Raw genomic sequence first — 11,303 nt, forward strand, 5'->3', positions numbered from 1 at the left:
GAAACAACATACTAATCAGTGTGAGACAATTTAAAGAAAGGAACTGAGAAGAAAACAGTTTTGAGATTACAAAATTCGTTCAATATTATATTTGTATAAGTTTTGTGGCTTCCAGATGAAATATTCCAAAATGCTTACGTTACGAACTTTTGAAGCAAACTGTATGCGATAATTATATGTTGTAAATAGAACGAATGTATGTTCGTAATTAATGAAAGGTTATCTAAATACATGAAACGTTACTTCACTTATATGTAACTGTAAGAAACGCAAAACACAAAATGTGAAACGGCAATTTTTTTATATCATCTTCTCATTGACCTAATGAACCTCCATACCAATTTGGATGAAATTCTATTCATCCCCTGCGAAGTAATTACATGGGCATACAATATGCAGCACTATTACACTCATAGAGACAACAGAGTACTACTACATTTATATGGATAACATACAATAGACAGAACTATTACATTTATACAGACAATGGACAAGAGACAGTACTGTTATATTTATACAGATAACAGACAGCACTGTCATATATATATAGAGAGAGAAAACAAATAACAGACAGTACTATAATATTTATATAGAAAACAGACATAACTATTATGTTTATAAAGATTCCTTAATATTTTCCTCATGATGACATAGATGAATAATCCGATAATAACCCTGAAAATATCTACCGTTTCAGTTGTTACCTGAGCGTTTAATCTGAGCTCAGATGTTCTATAATGTGTTAGTAGTAAGTCTGGGCTACAATTTGGGGTAAATGGAGGGCAGCCAAACAAACATCCCAGATTATTTCTAACTAAGAATTCATCCTTTCAAAAGAAACCATATATATTTGTGTATATGTTTTATGTTTATCTATTTAGCATGATACTTATCTTTGCGAAGTTTCTGTACCACGTAAACACGAGTGTGTGTGTATATATACACACATTATGTCCATAATTTTAGTTTTTGTTTTAAAAAACCAGCTGTTAGTACCTTTTGGTTTGGTTTTTTCCGAGACCCAACTTTTACAACTTGGCTTGTTCCCAGGTTTATAAGTGGAACGAAACACGTTCCTATAAAGTTGTTATTGTTTTGTTCGGCCTAGCGTAAAATGGTTGGTAGAAAAGTTATTTCAAATAATTGCAACACACAGTATAACAGAACATTACTTGGCGAACATTGTTGTGTTGAGCTATTTAAAAGCTCTTACCTCAACGTGTGATACGTTCAGCCTCGTTCCTACCAGTTGCACGAATATTTACATCGAGAGGTTTATTTATTATTTGTTACACGAAGAGTGCTTGTTTCTGTGCGTGTGCGTAAATATTAATATATTTCGTTACATTAAAGTGTATATTGTATTAGTATATATATATATAACAATATAAAAATGACTTTAAATATATTTTTAGAGACTAATTATTTATTACCATTAATTTAATAGAAATGAATATTATTCAGAATATTGTTCAGTTTCTACACTGAAGAAACCAGTTTCATGGTTTCACTTCTATTAATCACTTCCAGGTGATTAGGATGCTCGACTCGTAACCCGAGGATCGCGACTTCGATTCCCCGTCCCACCAAACATGCTTTCTCTCCCAGCCGAGGAGCTTTGTATTGTGCAGGCAATCCATCCAATCGTTGGTAAAAGAGTAGTCCAAGAGTTGGCGATAGGTGATGATGACAAGCTGCCTTCCCTCTACTCTTACATTGCTAAATTAGGGACGGTTAACGCAGACAGCCCTCGAGAAGCTTTGCGCGAAATTCAAAAAATAAAAAAACTTGCATTCCGTTGAGTCTTAGTTTTGTAAAGTTAGAATGCTGTAGAGCAGTGGTTCCCAACTTTTTTTATGCCCCGCACCTCTAAAAAAATTTAATATGTTCTCGCACCCCTCACAGTAATTATTTATTTAAGAAGGTCAGAAGGTGGTCAAAACAAATGTCATCTCTCACCCCCTGGAACGCTATCTCGCACCCCTGGTTAGGAACCATTGCTGTAGAGAAATAATGCGGTTGCCAAAGCGATAGCTCGAAAAAACAAAACACACTAGGTTTTTCTTTACAAATTTTGTAACAGTTTGTAAAGCATACAAAAATTAAAACGTTACAATATAAATGTTTACATTTCCAGTCTATTCTTCGTTTTTAATTGCATTGAACTAATTTCCATTTTCAGTTCATATATTCGGGACTAATGCCTTATATGGCAATAAAAACTCCTAATCAAAAGATTTACTGTCCAAATAACAAGTCGTCTTTGGTTTTGCTAACAGCGAGTTCTTTAACTAAAGGCAGAAAAATAAAATTGATAACAACTCGGTAACGCAACTATTTTCGCAATAAGCAACCGTAAAACACCTAAACTGAAAGTTGCTACAACGGTGGTTAAAAATACGTGACTGTTAACGTAGACTTGTTTTTACGATAAACATGCATACACGTACCCTTTCCAATGCTTTCAACCACACTGACAGAAATATTTTTTAGCACGCGCACACACACAGAAAAACAAAACAATTAATTATTTCAAGCTCACATAAGTGCCACAGTTGTAGCGTGTGTGAATTTTTCACACATAAAAGTAATTCAGTAATATATTTGTTATGCCAACAGAATATTTGATGACTCGTTTACACTGTTTTCTTTTTCTCTAAGTGCTCTGTGATTAATTAAATTAATTAAACTGTGAAGCTTATAAGCAGACATCAGTGACATACATAGGAGACAAACAACTGGCTATACTCTTAAATAAACTTCAATACTTACAAGCTGATATTATTGATACAGGCAGAGGCAACGACTCATGATGCCTTAAAGCAATCCCACTAGTTAATCCAGTCAATTTTCTTTTTATTTAAAAATTTCTCCCTTGATAATCCAAAGTTCTCTAAAATTAGGTGTCGCTCCGAGCTCACGTAGAGAGAAAGGGAAACTTCGGACCGCCGCTGGTTTTATATCAGTCCCCATTGTGGAATGAAATATATATTAACCTAAATTACCACCATGGATCGAAAGAGAGAAACAGGAGACAGACTCGGAATTTTCACTGACACACTACACTCTTATTTCAAACATTTTATGTCTGAAAATAATATGTTTACATGTTTTTCTAAATAGTATGTATTCATAAAAAACAGTATAATTCTTTACAAAACTCAAACACATCACAGACGCCAGAAATGTTACATTATCATTTGCATCTGTTGTTGCTCCCTGGGGTCGTAGAGCTTCAGAGTTAAAACACAGTGTTTGTTTCATTGACATTTATCGAGTGCCTTATCGAAAACAACAGAAAACTACTGGTTTATTGCTTTATGTTGTGTAAAAACTACAGAAAACTTGATTTCTTGCTCTGTTTTGTGTAAAACTATAGAAAACTACTGATTTCTTGCTTTATTTTGTTTAAAAACTTTTAAGAAAATTTTTTTTTTACTTTATTTTGTTTAAAAACTACAGGAAACTGATGTGTTTTTTTCTTTTACTTTATTATCTGTAACTTCAGGTCATCCCTGTATGTTAGACTCATTGTGTGGTTCATTTCTTTTCAGTACGTAAAGAAAACCAAGAAATCTACCGTATATGGTCTTCCACCACTACGCCACAAGAGAACGCTCAGGGTGTTTTCTTTAACCAAACAGTCAGTACTACCGGGTGACCAGGATGATTATCTCCCACTTCAAAGTAATAGATGTTCCGTTTACTTTAAAAAGAGGACACTTTTAGACTGTAGAAAACCAACTTTCTAAATGTCATCAACCGATTACCGTGTTTTTACAACGATACCAAAATAATTACATCACATTGTAACAAGATCATTGCTTGCTAGGTTAGATATGTATAGAGCACTTTGATAAAAACTGCAGCGCTACCTATTGGTTTCCGTGTAAACAAAAGTTGTATATTAATATAGTTCCGTAATACTATAGTTTTGTTCCACTTTGATAAAAACTGCAGCGCTACCTATTGGTTTCCGTGTAAACAAAAGTTGTATATTAATATAGTTCCGTAATACTATAGTTTTGTTCCACTTTTACGAATAGAATTTGTAAATATTATATACATATGAGAATGTGTGTGTGTATAATGGTGCCTTTAGGTGCTTAAATCATATAAGCCTAGTCAAATAATATAGCAGTAGAAGTACTGAAAAATAGTATATTGTTTTGTATCTATTGTTAAAATGTTTTAATTTTGTTTATAGGAGCATAGAAGGTAGTATTGAAAAATAGCACCTCGGTGAGTGCTGTGGGTGCTTGCACCAAGTAATTTACTTGGTCTAAATCATCCTTTCATTCCAGTTCTCTAGATAAATAAATTAATAGTCTACATATTACCTAAAATATTCAAATATTTCGTATTCTAATTAATCATTGTTGTCTTTCCATAAAACAATTGTTAGGTTTATTTATTCAAATTGTCGTGATAACGGAACATAACGACGTTAAGAATGAATTTTAAAGAAAATTATACAGATTTGTACTTTCAATCATACAAAATACAAATGTTGTTTTTTTTCTCTTTATTTTATTAGTAGCAATTACCAGGTCCCATGTAGCACCACCATTTTACTGTTAAATAAAATATATTATATAAATTGTGTATAAAGTTAAAAAACAACTTTATGATGAATCTGAAGGCTATATATTTCAACTATTATTAACTTAAAGATAAAGTATTAGAAAAATATTTCTTAATTGTAAATTAGGCCTATCATGACTAGGTTGTAAGTGGGCTCCACTCGTAACCTGAGAGTCGCGGATTCAAATCCCCGTCACTCAAACACGTTCATCCTTTCAGCCGTGGGTACGTTATTTGTTACGGTCAATCCACTATTCGTTAGTAAAAGAATAGCCCAATAATTGGTGATGGGTGGTGATGACTAGTCTTACACTGTTAAATTAGGGGTGACTAGCGCAGATAGCTTTCGGGTAGCTTTGCGCTATTAAAAAAAACAAAAAAAACATTTCGTACATAAAACATATCAGGAACATAAAGATTAAATATCTAGATTATTGGATATGAATGAAAACGGTTAGAACGTTTGCTACTTTAAATATAAAGTACATTTTAAAACTATTTTGAGTATTTCTTTTTTGTGAATGCCTTTAAAAAGAAAAAAAAAAACCTTTTTTCGCTATTCCAGTTTATTCACTATTCTCAAAGACAGTGAAAACCTACAATAAAAACAACAGAAGTTTGACTGATGAAAAATATTGCTTAATAATAATAGGTATTTTGAATTTAAACGTTATCGAATAGCAGCAGCAGGAAACACATTACAATTAATTTAATAAATATTAATTTATAGAAAACTACAGTTTTACTTGTTTTAATATTGTGCAACACACTTTTACACTGGGCAACACAGTAAAATAAATAAATAACTTGTCGAAAGACATTTATGTAAGGCTTAACCAGTCACTCTTTCATTATTTTGTAATTGTTGGATGTCGTTTTACGTTACAGAGAGTAAACATGGATTTGTTGTAAACTTGTTCATCTTGGGCTATAGGATATTTCGTATGTTCTCTTTTCGTCGCACAATATTTTTTTCCACAAGCACTTACGTTGTTTATAATAAAAAATATTCTACAACGTCTGCGCAGGTAGCCGAGTTGCTTTGGCTATAAAACACAAACGTGCAGCATCTAAGTCACGAACCGTTTGTACGTGCCTGTTCGTCAAAGACAAAATTAAAACCAAATATTGTTAAGCCTATACGTTATTTACTTTAGAGACTGAAACTGTTATCGTGAAAACATACATCTTTATCATGTTATAAAATAGCAATTGTATTCTCTAATGCTGTATAATTTGTCTTTAACCCCAAAATTGAACTAGAACGAATTTTACTTTGTTGTTGTTTTTACAAGAGTAGATAAAATCATTCTGATTAGGATTATGTCTTTATTCTGTGTTACACTCAAGTATTGAACTGAAGCAAACAATGCCTACAGATATTTTTTATAGCTGAAGCGCAGGGTTTGTATTGCAAGAAAAGGTGTTCACACTTCCAAACGTAGCGTATAAGCGATCGAACGAAATTACAACTAGTGTTCAATTTCATTGCTCAAGATGTATAAAACATTTTAGGTTGATTAAAAAAGTACATTGATATCGATTTTACTGCAGTTCACTTTAGAGTTTAGTTCACATCTTCTTGGCGTGTGTAAATAGGATAATAAACAGTACAATACGTTATTTATGTGTGTATGTTGTCTTAATTTGTACAAATGGATCGAAATTACTGGATTCTTGTGAAATACACACCATATGGAGGGGTATGAGATGTCCAAGGAAACGTTCAGTTAGTGTCAGACTACAAAAATAAAAAGATAACTCGAAAACTACTGAAATGTGCGAGAGACAGGATGAATATGTGAGCAACAGGTTTGTACACACATATTTTTATATAATATTAAAAATTACTATATGAAATTCGGAGAAGTTACATTAATATCAGGTTAAATACAAAACAAAAAGGCATCTCATGGAGCAGCACCCCCTAGTGGCACAGCACAGACGACACCCATTGTGTATCGTTGATTTCAAAGAAATTGATGGAACAATAATCGTTTACACGTTAATTGATCCTAAATATGTTTAAAAAACATCTCATAAACTACTATTTCACAAAAGATACTTGGTACCCATGGCTTCAGATCGTACATATGTAATTTATTTAATAAACTGTGTATATTTTCTTCTAAAAACATAACGATTGTTTTAGTAAGACATTATTAAACCCAATAATAAATTAAAACAAGATCGAATTTCTCTTTTATTCGTCCATATGAAACAAGTATTTTAAATTATTTTTGTACATGCATATACCATTGAAACGTTTTAACCCAAAATCTCTACCTTACTTTTATTAGAATCACAAACGATTAATACTGACATCATGCAATATTCGTTCGACAAAATCACGAGGCCTTTGCAATAATGGAAAGAGTAAATCGCCATTATGTGAAACCACTAGGCCAACGACCATTATTATAACCACGATTCCTTTTTACTGTTGAACGTTGCATGTATCTTAATTCATTTAAGTTCTTCAATTTGAAAAAAAAAATAATTTTTTTTAAATTTATTATGGAATTATTACATAAGCTGGTAAACAAAGTTGAAATAAAAGGCATCGTTACTTAAACATAATTTGCTTCGCCCTTGTTAGGCCTAATTAAGTACGTTTGAAATCAGTGTCCGAATAGAAATATTAAAAATATATCAATAACGTTGAAAACGTAGGAGAAATACTGTAAGTTTGCAAATCATGAAAGTGGCGACCTTCATTCACACTGCCTCGATATTTATAACAAATAAATGGCGTTATACTAAAACTAACTAGATAACGTTTGATATAATTTTAATAAACTAAATATATTCTAAAAAAATAGCAATTTGAAATAATCTAGTTGTCATAAAGTATTCCACTCGTAGCTCAATGATTGTTGGTTTTATTTATAGATTTGAGAGTTTTATCTTGTCTGCCAATTTAAGTACAGTAATACTTAATACGGATGAATGAGGAATCCAAATAATTTAAGAGCCGAAAATCCGCCCTTTCGTACTCCAACGTGAAGAACCGATAATTAAAAATATTGTTCGCGATACAGTATGCGTGTTTGTGTATGTATGTATTTGTGTATCAATAACGTTGTATAAACACAAACACACACATGAAAATGGTCGCTAATATTTTTGCTAAACCAATTCAAGTTTCTAAAATAACTTTTTCAATCTACGACCTACCTGTACACGACTAGTGCTACAAGATTTCTATAGCTTGATTGGCCCGTACATAGCATGTCACCACACTCGTAGCACAAAAAAGGTTCCGTTATTTCTCTTTATCGACATTTAACTTTCGAACAATCACTTAATTTAAAATAGTAGCTGCACTTCAAAAAATATGCACATAGTGTGTAATGGACCAAGAAAACCCGAAGTTAAATGCATGCACACAATTACCTAACTCCTGGGTTCAGTAGATGCATGTTTGCAATTGTTGTTAAACTACAATTTACTATTAATTCAAATTTTCACGCTGCGTCATTCGTTGCTACTAACGGAAATTTGGTCATATAAACAATTTCCTTCAGTTATATTAAGTTTTACTCTTAGTTAGGCCTAATTCTAAGTGGTGACGTTAATGGCTTTTCGAGTCTTCGCAGTTAGTTTTATTAAATTGCGTGAATGTAAAGTCTGTTACTTTTCGGTACGACATTCTTTCATGGAAAAGAATGCTATAATCATCTTGTTAATAATTACATTATCCTGACCATAGATGGTGTCGTGTGTAAATAGGTTCAAAATATTTTACACATTTCAATACTTAAAATGTTAAAGTTTACGATGAATTGAAGCTCAACGAACGATTACTTCTATCCATTACTAAGTTCTAATTGATAAAATAATTTGCATTACTCTATTATGCCATTATAGGTAATACATTATCCTGCTCAGAAAAATAACTGTTCTAACGAGTGAAGTTTCAAACACGTACATTCCGTTTTTTCTTTAGTGAAATCGAAAAATCGAGCTTTGAAGTCAACACGTGCAGTCACCCTTAACAATAGGGTTGAAAGAACAAATGGACAGAACGACCAGCAACAAAATCTGCTCACGTGCGAAGTTTGATCTTAGCATTTCTTATTGTTGGTAGAAAAAAATTAAAGATTGGTGTGTTTATGCCCTTAGATTTTAACGATTCAATTACGTTAAATAACTTACGAAAATTAAGAATTTTAGGTTTTAACTGGGCTATTACTTTCGAAAAAAAGTTGTCCATATGTAAAAACTTTTAATTCGTTGCGTTTTATCTGAAGTTTTTGCATATATATATTTCTCGACATCACTAATAAATTTTTATTACGAGTTGGTGATAATTTTAAGACAGCAACAAGATATTAATCAAAATATGCTATTAATATTTCAAAGATTTTTATTAACACGTTTTCTGGACAGAATAACAAACATTCAACTCTAATACCACAATATCTGTACAGTGACAATACCAACAAAACTTTTTTTAAAACATATACAATCATCTATGCAGGTTCGTCTTTTATTTCTAAAAAACCTCATTGGAATTTACAACAACTTTGCTAGATCAGGTCTCTATGAAATCAAACGTTTTCAATGTTACTTTCAAAATAATCAACAGTATTATACACCATTCAATATGGAAACATTAAACACTACTAGAATTTCACTTATACATTTTCATCAAAAACGAGTTAGGCCAAATAAACAGATTTATGAATACAATAATTGCAAAGTAGTGACTTATTCAACTATTGGTATTGCATTCTGTAGGCGTGCAGCTATAAAAAAAAAATTCAATATTTCAAGTATTAACGAACTGATATTTGGACTAGCTGAGTTATAACCACTGTATATAAAAGGACTGGAACTATAATGCATTAATATTGCATACACTTGTTTGTTCGTTTTACACTGCTTTCGTTTTGTTGTTTGCTTTAACCGAATTCATAAAGTAATAGTTTACCCTTTATCGTACAAGACTGGTATATATTTCATTTTATTAACTAATATATTTGAAGATAATGGTACTTTAAGGTTTTTTAACTCTAAAACAGTAATCAAATTGCACAACAAAACAAGAAGTGTGAAGAAATAATTTTCTTTCAGTTAAGTTTATCACTTCAAGCAGCCAGAAAGAATCAGTTTTGGAAAATAAAACAGGATGAATAAGTGTTACTACATTTTTTTTTAATAATCGACTAATTCTAAAACACACACATTACATGTTCTTCTGTCATAGAACTTCTAGACTCAACAATCTATCTCATATTAATATACCATACTATTTCCATAATGCCCTCATTTAATATCAAGTATCAAACAGGAAGGTTTCAGTAATTAGCTTAGTCATTAAAAGCCTTTAGACTTCCAATTTCCCGAACCTTTCAGTTGAGGTAGATATGTAACTGCCTTATATAATAGTTAATGTTTAACTATAGTCAAAAGGTTTAACAGTAAACGTAGGTTAATTACTTTACAATTTGTCTATATGAAATATTCATCTGTGAAATTTCATTCGACTCTCAGAAAACAATTAATAAAGAATAGAAGAGCATCAGAGACTATACTAGAATCCTAATATGGGCTTCATAGTAAAATACAAGACAATTAATTTGATACCCATTACTCTGAAATTTATGTAAAAGCTTTTAAGGATAAAAAAAAAGAAAAAGAAACTAAATACATTTGGAACCAAAATCCCTGAAAACTTAAAAAGGTTTACAATTTAGTTCATCTACAGTTCGCTCCTAAGTAGTTGAAATGAATATAGTAAGAAACAAAACAAAACACTTTCTTCACATATACAAAATTAAAATGACATCACTTCTCAAATGAATTATAAGTTGCAGGAGAGAAACAAATTGAACTAGAATGAACAGAATTTACCATTAAAATTCTCAATTACAAGTTGAAATGCTGTCCATAAACAAAAAAATGTTCATGATATATTCGTACAGGTCCATTTTAGTATTTACTGAATACATATTTCTTCTATCAAGATTAAATTACACTATACAAGTTCAGGTACATTTGCTTAACTTTGTCAGTAGGGACTGACCTGAACTATTTTTTTCTCCAAACAATTTATTTTTGTACTTGGGAACAAAAACCCTTGTTAAAAGGTTGATGAAACTTCAGACCAAACCTACTACAAGCAGCAATGTCCTCTTCAAACAAACCTAATTCAAACAGTTTACCAACTTCTCTTGGAAACAATTTGTTGAGAGCTAACATTAAAAACAAATATTCAACAATGCAGTGTTTCCATGACTAGATTAACATTACACTACCACCAATTCTTAATTCAGTTATATGCACAAAACTAGTGTCTCCTTTATCATGAAACCACTTCAATCTACGTTCAATTGTAGAATTTTCCAAAGGGCAGGCACAAGTGATTAAAACAGACTCAAAGTATTTTAACGTATTTTTATAAATTACAATAAGTAATTAGTACAACATGTAGAAGTTTAATGTGCAACTGTGTGTAATAACTCATTACTTAACTCACTCTTTCCCTTATTTACACAAGAGGGGTACATACAAGAAACCATATTAATTTGAGTGACATAGATGAAATTTTGTGAAATACTATTACAATAAAAACAATTCTGTACTCTAACACTGATCTGGTTATCACAAGTTTTTTGTTTTTTTTTAAATAGATGGGTTCATCCAGCATGAAAATCATGGATACCAAAAAAATAAATTCTATCAACAGACAACTAACTACCTTGTAACTATAA

General features: G+C 31.4%; 1 protein-coding gene across 1 annotated transcript in view; it reads left to right on the plus strand.

Moving 5' to 3' along the window:
* Nucleotides 1-6,207, plus strand: part of LOC143239166 (uncharacterized) — a 78,739-nt gene extending 72,532 nt beyond the window's left edge. The window contains exon 2 of the mRNA XM_076480027.1: nt 3,555-6,207. Within this exon, the coding sequence (XP_076336142.1) occupies nt 3,555-3,661 (107 nt within the window). The 3' untranslated portion in view covers nt 3,662-6,207. The remainder of the gene's footprint in view (nt 1-3,554) is intronic.
* Nucleotides 6,208-11,303: the final 5,096 nt, after the last annotated feature.

The sequence above is a fragment of the Tachypleus tridentatus genome, chromosome 2 (assembly GCF_004210375.1).
Source record: "Tachypleus tridentatus isolate NWPU-2018 chromosome 2, ASM421037v1, whole genome shotgun sequence".
In the NCBI taxonomy this organism is placed as follows: domain Eukaryota; kingdom Metazoa; phylum Arthropoda; class Merostomata; order Xiphosura; family Limulidae; genus Tachypleus; species Tachypleus tridentatus.